The 13,830-nt window shown below is 37.3% G+C and overlaps 1 protein-coding gene across 3 annotated transcripts in view; it reads left to right on the top strand.

The window, feature by feature from the left end:
* Nucleotides 1-2,260: 2,260 nt before the first annotated feature.
* The window catches only part of LOC134819188 (uncharacterized), a 36,189-nt gene continuing 24,619 nt past the window's right edge, over nucleotides 2,261-13,830 (top strand). For 2 of the 3 annotated variants that reach the window (XM_063828984.1, XM_063828982.1), the window contains exons 1-3: nucleotides 2,414-2,574; nucleotides 2,687-2,792; nucleotides 2,930-3,062. In XM_063828984.1, the coding sequence (XP_063685054.1) occupies nucleotides 2,489-2,574; nucleotides 2,687-2,792; nucleotides 2,930-3,062 (325 nt within the window). In that variant the 5' untranslated portion in view covers nucleotides 2,414-2,488. Of the gene's footprint in view, nucleotides 2,575-2,686; nucleotides 2,793-2,929; nucleotides 3,063-13,830 lie in introns of all 3 variants that reach the window. The other variant, XM_063828983.1, reaches the window with a different exon arrangement.

Below are 13,830 nucleotides of genomic sequence, written 5' to 3'. Positions count from 1 at the left end.
CGATCGCCTTATAAAAATAACGTTTCCCAAGGAGAAAAATTAGAAACATCGTAGATTTTGAGTTATTTCGAAAAGTATGATTTTGAGCCGAATAAAAGGTCGCAGCTTTATTCACCTAACCATGTGCTTTCGCGCCACTGCGTGCGCGTTTGTTTCACAAGTAAAGAAAAGTTTTTACCGCCGGGAGGCGGGCGCGAGCCACTGCAAGCGCAAAGGCTCTGGATAGAGCTTGACCATTGTTAATGGTCTGGCCCGGCGCGCGCTACTTCGTAGCACTTGCCATCGCGCGCTACTTCGAAGAAATTTAGACGAGTAACATCCGTCAAGATAGAGTAAGCAGCTTTATAACTTTGCAAATTAATGTGGTTACTTCAACTAGCCATCTGCCATGAGTCTACGCGTAGTACGTGACGCGCTTGTTTCACTACAAGCGAGAGGGATCTGAATAGAGTAATGTGATTGCACCATGACTCCATTTGTCATACGTTGTATGACCCGCCGCGCACGAGTGCGCGGCTCCCCCTGTATCGTCAGGAAGATAAAGGGGTGAAACGACCGTGGGAGTCACGACGTGATACAAGACTCCATGGATGAATTCAGATTGTAACTCGCGTCCTGAGCAGCGAGCTTTACTTCACGCTCGACAACAAACAGGCTATTGAAAATGATCACCTAGTAACACGGCCAGCCAGTAAGGTTTTTTGGGAAAACATTATGAATACTAATTGTATCACGTTGTGACACCCACGGTCGTTTCAGGGGAGCCGCGCACTCGTGCGCGGCGGGTCATACAACGTATGCAGTATGACAATTGAATAACTATTGAAGAGGATTTCATTTCATATTAATGAAAATACATGAAACATAGTTTATTATTAAATTACAAACTGAATAAATAATTGAACGTTTATTGCAATATTGCTCTAACCAGAGCCCTCTCGCTTGCAGTAGCGCGCGACCGCCGCTTGTGAAACAAGCGCGTCACGCAGTACGCGTATACACATGGCTATGTGAAATTGCAATATGCAACAATATTTTTAAAAACTGTAGTTTTGTAAAAATATGACATTATTTGTTTCAGTGCTCAATTTTCTGACAACTCGCGAACAACTCGTTTTTTAATGTGAGCCTTTTTTCGGAGCAAAATAATCTAAAATCACAAATATTAAATATTTATTTCAGGTAACTTTATAGTAAACTCTGATATGACAGAGGTTAACATTTTACAAAGTTGACGATATCTTTGTGACAGGTAGGGGTTATAATAGCTTATAATTCCTTGCTTTGAAGTGATCAGATTGCACCCTGTTTGCTGTTTGACTCAGAACAAATACAAAAAAGGGACCATGTCAGTGTATCTACAGTGCAGATACCTTTGGGAGGTCATGATGATGATGATGAAAATCTAAAATATATGGCTACAATGAGCAAATTTGTAATTGTCTATCCATCACAATCTGATTAGCTAGTTGTTACTTTACTGGTGACACGTATCCTTCTGGTTGTGATTGTCGATTTATTGCTATATTGCACTGCTACTTTTGCTGAACTTGTTGAGACAATTTCCTTATCTTCTACTGATTTTGCTTGACTGCAAACTGTGCCATTCCTGATAAAATAATGTTCGTTTTAGGCTATCCATTGTCGGTATGAAATCTTTTATCTAGATAAACAGATAACGATTTAGGTTTTATGTAGATAAAACCGATAATTTTTCTGCTGAAGTTAAAAGCCAAAATTTTACTAGATCTAATGACTGTTATCACTGTTTAGTGTTTACCAGTAAACTTGGTACAGCACCATTTCTTTTCTTTTGAAAATATCAGAGCACTAGTTTCCTTCTCCTGACAATAGGAGTGAACATTATCCAGGAAATAGTAAAGCATCAGATTTCTTCTCCTGAGAACAGTAGAGCATCGGCGAATTGCTTCCTTCTCCTATGATTATTATTATTAAATCTAAAATAGCTAATAATTTGATTAATTATTAACAGGCATCTTAACGTGGGCAAACATACGCTCTATAAATTATATAAACAAATTCAAGTCTACTTTTCCGATTTTGCTAATTGTCTCTGTTTCGGTCCTTCGTGGGAGTTCCCACATCTGCTGGTTGAGAATGCTCAACATTATAACATCATGATGCTTATGCTTATGATCTCCTGTGAAAATTTACTAAAATTTCCATAAAATTTCACTGTATTGCGGCAGTATTTTCGGTAATTTTTATACCGATAAAAATTCATTTCATCTAGATAATCAGATTGGCAAATTATTGGAGATAGTTATCGGTTACGATTATCGGAGTGGATAGCCTAGTTCGTTTGGAATTTCTCGAGCTTTCTCTCTCAACTCTGCTACCAGTTTTGAGAGGTCAAATAAATAAGAAATAAGAATCTTTTCTTTATAGGCAACTTTGTTCATGGTCGTATGAGCTATCAGCTAATCACCAGTCAAATTGGCGATCAGATGTATTCAGGAATATTATAATGGAAGAGAAAAAAATAGAGTCCACTGCTCTTGATAGAGCTTTAAAAAGGCGTTTTTCACTGCTGGAAAAGACCAGGATTCACAGGTTCAGAACCAATATAACTTTATTGAAAAGTTTTGCATTGCAAAGTTTTGAAATTGTACTTATCTACTAATCATCAATTTTTTAAAGAAAATCTTGAAGATTGCTGTTTCAGAATTGCTGAAAGATGCTTTCAATCAGATGAACCTCCGGTTCGAGAACGTAGATTTATTGTCAAAGGCTTGGGAGACACTGAGCGTCCAATAAATATAGCTAAGAAGGTAAATTTTGCTGATTGAAGCTTTTCTCTCTGCTCTGGTAGTATATGATATTAATATGTAGTAAAGCATTTTTGTTACTTTTTAGATAGGTCTAGAGACTATACATGCAGCTGGCATAACATTTGATTACTTTTCAGGCAGATGTTGCAAAAGTAACTTATCACCCTATCGATCCTGAGGTTATACGGAATTACAATACTTGGCTTGCTGAGAGAAAAACGTTGAGAGAAGATTTAAACCAGTTAGGAAATTACACTTCATGGATTCAAGGTACTTCCCGGACATGGGCAATGTTTTAACGTTTCTGTCATATATATAGAAACGGTTAATCGGGTTTTGAGGTTTAAAGGCCAGAAAGGAGGGGGTGGTAAAAATTATTTTTGTTTTAACATTATGTGTTAGAGATGAACTTAAATTTGAGGTTTACCTGTCATTACACATGTAAAATATAAACTTAAACTCAGAAAAGGTAAGTACCTGAACTTTTGGAAAAGACTGACCACATTCAGGAGACTTGACACAGCTGTTCCTAGGGCTGTTACCCACAATCATCATCATTTACAGAATTTTGATATTTGCCTCTGTTCTTGAAATATGAGGTTAATGAATTTTCATTATTTGGGTTACAGTTAACCGCTTATATCTGTTCTAGTCATCTGAATTAAGTTTTGGGGAGGGTTTATATCCAGTACTATATATGATATATAGAATTATGAAAGTCACCACTTTTCTCTCTCAAGGAGAATAATTTTAACAAAGTTGTAGGTCAAATAAGACAACATCGTTCCTCATAAACCCATCAAAAAATAAACTGCAATTTTTCAAAATTAAATTTATCAAAATTAAATTTAAAAATTATTGAAATATTGTTACTGGTGTAACTGACGATTAATCTAATTTATCCAGAAAGCCTATCTAACATTAAAGCAAAAAGGAAGTCGAAAATATTTGTTCGGTATTCCGAGAAAATCTGAGGTATTGCAAAAATCTGAGAGCTTAAAAATAAAAGTTTAAAAAGGCATTCTGATTCGAATCAATCTATTATATTCGAAATTTTAAATTTGTTGTCATTAACATCTTCTGGTATTTTCTGTATAACTAGATCATAGCAGTTCTAGATACAATATAATGTCTTTACTGTCAAATCTCAATAGACAAAATTAGGAAACATTGGAATTGATCAAATTGATTGCACAGAAAGGTGTTCTGTTAAACTATTGGTATGGTAGTGTTTGTTATAATATATATGAGTTATAATATATATGAGTTCTCGGATGTTATTAGGTTCCTTCTGGCTTTCTGGGATGTTAGGTTCCTTCTAGGATGTTAGGTTCTTTCTGGGATATTGGGTTTCTTCTAGGATGTTACTGTTAGGTATCTTTTAGGATGTTGTTAGGTTCCTTCAATTGTGGGATGTCGCAAGGTTCCTTCTAGAATGATGTTAGGTTCTTTCTGGCTTTCTGGGATGTTAGGTTCCTCCTAGGATGTTAGGTTTCTTCTGGGATATTGGGTTTCTTCTAGGATGTTAGGTATCTTCTAGGATGTTGTTAGGTTCCTTCAATTCTGGGATTTTGATAGGTTGCTTCTAGGATGTTAGGTTCCTTCTGGCTTTCTGGGATGTTGCTAGGTTCCTTCTGGGATGTTGTTAGGTTCCTTCAATTCTGGGATGTTGCAAGGTTCCTTCTAGGATGTTGTTAGGTTCCTTCTGGCTTTCTGGGATGTTGCTAGGTTCCTTCTGGGATGTTGTTAGGTTCCTTCAATTCTGGGATGTTGCAAGGTTCCTTCTAGGATGTTGTTAGGTTCCTTCTGGCTTTCTGGGATGTTGCTAGGTTCCTTCTGGGATGTTGTTAGGTTCCTTCTGGGATACAAGCTACTGAGTACTGATGACCGTTTTCAAGCTGTCATTTTCTGTTTGCAGATATGATCATCTTCTGAGTCTTGCCGATGCTCTGAAATATTTGAACGTAATTAATTACGTGGGTATATATTTGTAATCGTTGAGAATGATATTAATTCTCGTGTGCAATGGCTCCCATTAAAAACATACATAACGAAATGTATCAAAGTTAATAGATTCTCGAGTTCATGCTATTAATCTTTTTACATCATTTAGTTATTATAATTTTGCTTCCTCTTTCATCATTATGATTAAAAACTCACACAGATAAATATGCTTCCGTTTGTCTGAAAGCTCCAAGGCCGATTTACGAGATGAGGGTTTTCCGAGTTATGGTGAAGTCGATGTTCCCTTTTGAGCAGCAACCCTGAGGGGTTGACATTACGTCACTAGTCACTACCTAAAACTTACAAATTATCAGCAAAATAACCTAAATACATAATATTTTTCGAGAAGCTGCCAATAAAGTGTTTGTTTTATTATTAACTTATTACTCACGTACTTTTAAAGTAGTGTTGGCTTTGGTCCGAGTTTTCAAACTACTGGCTGACCGTCGCTCGCCAATCCTTTTCTCGCTGAAATAATCAATACAATTTCTAAGATTGGTCATTAAAAAATCTGACATTTAAAAAATCACATTTATAGCGTTTCATTTCGATGGTTTGTGGTTAAAAATGTACTCTAAAAAATGTACTAAGTGCAAACTTACATTTAAACTTTATAGATACTCGGTAGACTAAGTTCAGTGTTCATATTAATTATTATATGATGTAATTTCTCATTCTTTTTTTCCTGAAAACACAAAAGCTTTAAAGTTGATCGTCTTTACATTCAATGTTTTAATTGCAGCTGCGTAATTTTCCGAGAAGACGTAAATCTCGAGAATATCTCTGGAATCTTTTGTTTTTAAAATTATAGATTCAATTAAACGCTATTTAACTTCCGTCGTAAGCCGAAGATACAAATGGTATTGATTATACAATTGATGATTATTGAACCAGAATTACTTACAGTATTTTTTCTTCGATAAGAGCGTCTTATTTCTTTGTTTGTTTCTCTCAAATGACTCCATCCCTAAATGGGTGTGTTACTGAGTAGGAAGGTTAAAAGATTATAAGTTTACAATTACTTAATATTCGAAACGAAGATATTGATCACGTGGAATATTTTGGATCATTTCATAAACAATAAATTAGTATTTTATATTATCAAGCCACATGAAATTTACAATAGCTGCACTGGTCTTGAAGTGAGCTAGAATTACGGTCCTTCGGGACCTATCACACAGAAATTTGGTAATAAGAGTTTTGATTAGGATTACCTCATACTGAAGAACCGATTCTGGAGGAGATATAATGGAGAACTGAGAAGGGTCTTTTGTGAATTCTATCGCTTGCTTTCCGACCTTGCTTTCCGACCTTGCTGCTCTGAAATTTAACAATTCAACAACTCATTATTTTGAATAAATAAATCAGAGACCTGCACCATATTTAAGGTGATAATCTGGTTGATCTCTGTCAAATAAAATTTCAGTCGAGTATGTTCTCTTTCAGAGACTCTTCAACTTACCTTTCTTTGTGCGTTTATTTCCATCTACAGTCGGGAGGGGGGCCGGGGGGGGGGGGGGGGGGCCGGGGGGCTAACTGCATGGACTACATGACATTGGGGTGGTAGTGTACCATAGTGTGGATTGTTTCTGTACTACTACTCAAAGGTGTATCCAAATTTTTTGTAACGTAAATTCTGAGCAGCATTAATTAAAGATACGAAATTAATTTCATTGATGTGAGACACGCATTTAGATGTTAAGTGGGTGGTTCTACTGTAATGATATGGTACCAACAGTTTAAGGTCGGACCCTAAATGTTCATGTTCGGTACATGAAGGATCAAAATTATAGAACAGTTTTAAATGTATTAGGCTGATCATGTGTTCCATGCATTAAGATCCTTCCCCTTCCTCTCCCTCCTCTGCCTATGGCCACTAGTCAATTCTACAATCTTTGTTCCTGTGTCCTCAGGAACCTTCCTGGGGATTGGAAATTATTAAAGATTAAATTTTTCCAATTCTGGCAGTTATCACCTCATCTATGCACTTTTTATCAGCCAGTAAGAGTAAATAACGCATTGAAACTTGAAAGTATATTTAAGTAAAATATCAAAATATAAGTGAGTACTCCCTGTACAATTATAATCTATACGTACTGCCATTAATTAAACTTTTTCACGCGGTTGAGTTGAGACGAGAGTTTCCTATTCTGAAGCTGAAAATGAAAGGTTTTAAAATCAAGATATTAATCATTTAGTTTGGTAAAAGTTATAGTCATGGATGTAGCTTCAGTTAATGCCACAGTATTTCGACACTCCATTATTCTAATAACTAGATAACAGTATTTGAGGATAGTGTACTAGAAATAATAAACATTTCCTATACATTTTATGATCTGAAATAGAAGGGAGTAAGGATGGAACTCTAATAGAAATGTAATATAAACCTTGAAAGAACTAATTCATGGCGACAGATTGGAAGGATCCTTTTTGAACGGTCTTCTGTTCTTTTTAGCACGCCTCGTTGCTCTGAAATTAAAACTTTCGTCATTAATATAATTCAACTAAAGTATTATCAGCAGTAAAACATTGTTAATAGGGCATGAGGTTTTAGGAAATCAAATTTACAATATGTTATGTTAAATTATATGTACGTTATATTAAATATGTACGCTAATATTATTGACAACGATTTAACTTTTAGAAGAAAAAAAACATTATTATATATAGCCTATGGTGGAGGGTTCGTCATTCATCAAGTTGCTTTCTGCGTAGAAATTCCTGCTTCATTATTAATTGTTATATACCTGAATTCGAGTGTTAACTACAGATACTGTCCGAAATTATCATTGAAGTTGAAGCTTGCAAAGGAGTTATTTAAAAGGGTAAATACATTTCAAAAAAATATATATTGAGCAGATATTCATCTGTCACGTTTTCTTGTAATATTTTAATTAGTTGATATCTAAGTTAACGGTAGAGACTTGAGAAGAACCCAAATTTACCTTCAACCCCAATTTCAAAATTTTTGTCCAAATTCGGCGCAGTGGGCGGTCAATATTTGGCGACAATGCAGCGAATTAAAATGCACACGGGTAATTCCGTAGTTATCGTGCAGTAAACCATGGCAACCCTGACTGTAATGTTGTTATTTTACCCAATTTACACGTGGGCGGCATACACACATACACGAAGACGCCTTTGAATTATAATGGAGATTACTGATGGAGATTTTTATGTACATAGTACAAATATTATTATTATTATTTACCTAGGCTGAAGCAACAAGGCTCTTTTAAGAAGGTGAATTCTGTCCCCGCTGTGCAAGTCAGTTCATTGCTCCCTTTGTTGAGAGCTCCAGAGTCAGAACAAGTCACTTTCACGACGGTTCCTGGGTCTACTGGAAACTTAGCTGCTGTCTCAATCGTACTGGTCCACTCAGCCGTCAGTCCAGTACATCCTGACAAATATTGTCCTTGTTAATTAAGAGAAGTTCGATAATTTATATTTTTCATACAGAGATTAATAATACCATAAAAACAACGAATTGTATTTAGAAATATCAATCAAACGTCACGTTCATAGGCACATTAAACTATTATGCGTGTATTACAATCTGAACCAATATTCATCTCCGTATCTTAGATTTTAGATCTTCAACTACCCAGTTACCTCATTACCTGTTAGAGGTCTGTAGAAATCAGTGGCAGTGTCAGAGGATTCAAACTGTATCTTTGCAATGTCCCTGCTCCAGTAAGTGCTCCAGTCACTGTAATCACACGTTGAGTCTGATATCAGGATGTTGAGCACCTTCTTCTCGTTACAGTGTACCACTAGTTTGATACCTGAGGTTCTAGTTAACGTTGCCCTCCATACCTTGTCTGTTGCAGTAGGTAGGTCAGTAAGGAAGTTAGTGCTGTAGGAGCTGCAACCCCCGATATAGTACTGAGGAAAGGAGTAGAAGTAGAGGAGGAGTCCTCCTGCATAGTCTTCCTGTGAAGTGAAGAACCTCACATACACGTAATCTCCACTCCCTAGCGTGCTATCAGTCTTTATTTCAAGAGAATACTGCTCCAGATTGAAGTCTATATAAACCCCACGTTGTACTGCTATCCAGCCTGTTGTTATAACCACGTTATTATCTTAAAAAGCAGATTACAGTACATCAGCTGGTAGATAATAATATTATGAGTAAAATATTGTCAACTTAAGCAATTACTCGACGATTGTTGTGTTTAATGAATATATTGGATCGATTGTTCATTTCATACTTGACAGTTCACTCGACTGAAACATTATTTTAAAATATTATTTTACTGCTAGCAATATAAAGATGTGTAAAAACGTTCATAGGTACATTAAACTATTATGCATATATTACAATTTGAATCAATATTCATCTCCGTATCTTAGATTTTAGATCTTCAACTACCCAGTTACCTGTTAGAGGTCTGTAGAAATCAGTCGCAGTGTCACTGGAATAGAACAGTATCTTTGCAATGTCCCTGCTCCAGTAAGTGCTCCAGTCACTCCGACCACACGTTGAGTCTGACATCAGGGTGTTGATCACCTTCACCTCGTTACAGTGTACCACTAGTCTGATACCTGAGGTTCTAGTTAACGTTACCCTCCATACCTTGTCTATTGCAGTAGGTAGGTCAGTAAGGAAGTTAGTGCGGTCCGAGTTGCAACCCCAGATAGCGTACTGAGGAGTAGAGGAGAAGAAGAGGTTGAGTGATCCTACAAGGTCTCTCTGTGATGTGTAGAAGTATACCATCACTTTATTGCCACTACCTAGCGTGCTATCAGTCTTTATTTCAAGAGAATACTGCTCCAGATTGAAGTCTATATTAACCCCACGTTGTACTGGTATCCAGCCTGTTGTTATAACCACGTTATTATCTTAAAGCAGATTACAGTACATCAGCTGGTAGATAATAATATTATGAGTAAAATATCATCAACTTAAGCAATTACTCGATGATTGTTGTGTTTAATGAATATTATATTGGATCGATTGTTCATTTCATACTTGACAGTTCACTCGACTGAACAACTATTTTAAAATATTATTTTACTGGCAATATAAAGATGTGTAAAAACCATAGTGAATGGTGATCCTACCTTCATCCTCAGCAGCATTCTCAATAAGGAGAAGGGACAGAAGCAAGATTATCCGCATCGTTGTATCACATTGTTCTTGATGCCTAACAATATGATATGAAATAATACGTCGAAAACCTCCACTAAAAACTACGCAGGAAAATAAGCCACATTATACAATAGAAATCAAAACAATAATTGACAGAAGAGCCATATTATCACTGATTATAGTCTGTACTGTACATGTATAGTGTATATTAACATAAGAACATAGGACCACGATTGTATAACAACACGATGAACGAAATAAATAAAAACCTTCCCTTTAACGTACCTAAGTTACAGGATAAATTTATCAATTTGTTTTTAAGGATACGGTTGTACGATATTTACTCGATAAACAAAAACTTGGCGCTGAAAACGGTTCATGGACAGAAAAGAACTGTGTTCCTTACAAGTTTATTCTTTAAACGAAATTCGAACAAAATATAGTTACAAATGTCGGAATTCGGGTTTATTTCGAATGTGCATTTAGCCGTCACTGCATTGTTCTGCCACACTTAAAGGCAAATCTACACAAATATCTAAACAATTCCCTGCGCAGTACAGTACGTGCTAACAAATTACTTGGATTTTTACAGCTTTGATAATACTAGCAGAAACCCGTATAACCCTAAAATGGTGTCAAGACTCAAGAGACTAAAATAATTATTACCCATTTAGGGTCCAGCAAACCGAAATGGTAGACTGATCTAATTGTCTTAGACTTCTGTAACAATGCTCTATTGAAAGGTGAGAAACCAGACCAATGGTCAACTGCCAACATCATACCAATTCCAAAGAAGGGCGACCTTAGCGAACCAATGAACTATCGGGGAATAAGCTTGTCATCCCTAGTTGCCAAGTCTCTAAACAAGATGGTTCTAAACCGGTTGAAGCCAGAAATCGAGACAATTCTGCGTAGAAACCAGAATGGATTCAGACCAGGAAGGTCAACAACTCAACAGATATTGGTACTGAGACGTCTTATAGAGGGTGTCAAGAGTCGGAAACTGCCAGCTGTTCTGACATTTATAGACTTTAAGAAGGCTTTCGACAGTGTACATCGTGGGAAAATGCTAAAGATTCTAGAAGCTTACGGCATTCCAGTCAAAATCGTGCAGCTTATACGGCTCATGTACGAGAAGACAATGGCCAAAGTCCTAACTCCAGACGGAGAAACTGAATTGTTCGAGATACTTGCAGGTGTGTTACAGGGTGATACCTTAGCACCTTACCTCTTTGCAATAGTCATCGACTACTGTATGAGGCAAGCCATAGGCGATGATGCGGAGCGACTTGGACTCACCCTCGAACGTAGAAAAAGCAGAAGAGTGGGGCCCAAGATCATCACCGATGTGGACTTTGCAGATGATATAGCACTTATATCTGAGGACATGGAGAAGGCTAACGAGTTCCTGCTCAGAGTAGAATCGGCGGCAGCAAGCGTGGGACTACACATAAACGAAGGCAAGACCAAGGTCATGACACTGAATATGGAGGATCGATCTAGCGACCTACAAAGTCGATCCGGGGAAGCCATAGAAAATGTAGATGATTTCATCTACTTAGGCTCCTGGATTGAGAGCACAGATAGGGAGATAAGGGTTAGAAAGGGAAAAGCGTGGGGTGCCCTACATAGACTGAAGGATATCTGGAAATCCAAACTGTCAAAGAGCCTAAAGATTAGATTGTTCATAGCGGCTTGTGAATCAGTACTGCTCTACGGATCAGAAACCTGGACACTGACAAAGGCTCAAGAGAAAAGTTTGGACGGGACATACACAAAGATGTTGCGTATGGTGCTGGGTATCTCATGGAAGGACAAGGTCAGCAATAAAACTTTGTATGGTAGCCTCCCAAGGCTGTCAAACAAGTTACGAAGCAGGAGATTAAAAATGGCGGGACACTGCATCCGACATCCTGAGCTACTTGCCAGTGATTTAGTCTTATGGGAACCTACGCACGGTAGAGCACAGCAAGGCCGACCAAGACAAAGCTACTTGTCTATGTTACTGAAGGAAGTTGGGACAAACTCTAAAGAGGAACTGCGAACCCTGATGCGGGACAGGGATATATGGAGGGGGTTTTCTGGCGTAGATCGGACTTAGCTCCGACATAGTAGTAGTAGTTAATTCGCGTTTTTGACACCATTTGGGGGTCCAAATTTTGGGATCTAAAATTCCTATTCCTTGGCCAGTTTTTTATTCTTTTATGGACACGTTCATTGAAGTTTGAGGATATTGGTAAATATTAGTGACCTTACTGAATGGCACGATGATGTAAAATGTGTCACACTATGAAACTATATAAACCCTCTAACCCTAAGATAATCGTTTCATCCTCTAGATAAACTTTGTCGCATAACGATATCTTTATCAGACGATAAGATATCGCTTAAATGCGGCCGGCAGTGAGTTGTAAACTTTGTCACACTATAAAAACGTGACGGAGTTTATATGGACCCCTTGTTGCCGTGTTTGACCAAATTTTCGAATTTCCAATTCATAGAATAGCTGTATATGACTATTATCTACATATTTAGCGACTTTTTAGTTTTTTCCTTAAATGGTAGCACCATGTAAACTCCGTCACACATTTAAGAAATTTATATGAGGGATGTTTATGACATCCTGACAAGAAATGCCGAATAGTCTAGCATTATTTTGTGAGCTGATTGTGTTTGGAATTGTTCACATATTTCATTGTTATAGGCAAATACAAATACAGAAGGCAGAAATAGGTAAATTTAGTCACATAAATTTGTATGATATCTCAACATGTGTGAAATTGAGTAAATATTAGTATACCAACTTAAACACCCTATATTACGTACTATGAATCAATTAACAATATTTCAACTATACGCCGGTCATATAAATTATTATATGGCAGTGATATGTTAACATTGGATAAATTTCAACACCTGAACAGGGTAAAAATTTGTAAATTTCGTCACAAAAAAATATTACAACTTTATTTGGCAAGTTTCCATAAACGATATTTTATGATCGTCGCCGATAATCGCTTATTGAGCGCTTTTTCGGCGCTTTTTTTTAAAAAAACCGTTTACAATCGCTTTTTTTACGATTATAAACGGTTCAAAAAAAATCGCTTATAATCGATTATAATTGGTGTCATAATTCAAAAAAGCGCTTTTTTGAATTTAAAAGCGCTTATAAGCGCTTTTAAGCGCTTACTAGCGTCGCTGAGCGATTTGAAAGCGGTTTTCCAGTAGGATTGGCGCCAAAAACGGGTGCATAAGCGGTTGGCCGGATAAGCGATTCGTAGGCGCTTTTTTGAACCATTTATAAGCGATTATAAGCGCTTATAAGTGGGGTGCAATTTAGCTGTTTGTAAAGCGCAAACAAAGCGCTTATAAGCGCTTTTAAAATTGAGTCAGGAAAACGCTATATTACATCTTATAACCGCTTATAATCGATTATAATCGCTTTTTTAGAAATCGCTTATAACGGCTAATTCATCGCTAATTTACCGCTTTTACCGCTTTTCCTATCATCCATGGCCAGGTGAGCAGGAATTAAAAAGCGCTTATAAGCGCTTTTTCGATGCTGCCCCTAACCTGGTCGGAACGGGGTAGTGCCCGGAATTTAAAAGCGCTTATAAGCGCTTTTTCAATGCTGCCCCTTACCTGGTCGGAACGGGGGAGTGCCCGGAATTAAAAAGCGCTTATAAGCGATTTCTCAATTCCCCTTTGGCTTTACCTGGTCGGAACTGGAAATCAGAGTGCCCGCTTATAAGTGCTTTTCTGTGCAACCTGGGCCTGGGGTGCACCGGCAGAGTCAGGATTTAAAAGCGCTTATAGGCGCTTATGATCGCTTTTCTACCGCTTTTCCTATCACCCATGGCCTGGTTGGCAGGAATTAGAAAGCGCTTATAAGCACTTTTTCAATGCTGCACCTAACCCGGTCGGAACGGGGGAGTGCCCGGA

Source organism: Bolinopsis microptera, chromosome 8 (genome assembly GCF_026151205.1).
Source record: "Bolinopsis microptera isolate Bmic1 chromosome 8, MBARI_Bmic_1.0, whole genome shotgun sequence".
NCBI classification, from domain to species: domain Eukaryota; kingdom Metazoa; phylum Ctenophora; class Tentaculata; order Lobata; family Bolinopsidae; genus Bolinopsis; species Bolinopsis microptera.
The sequence above is the reverse complement of the archived record's forward strand: the minus strand, read 5'-3'. Positions and strand labels throughout refer to the sequence as shown.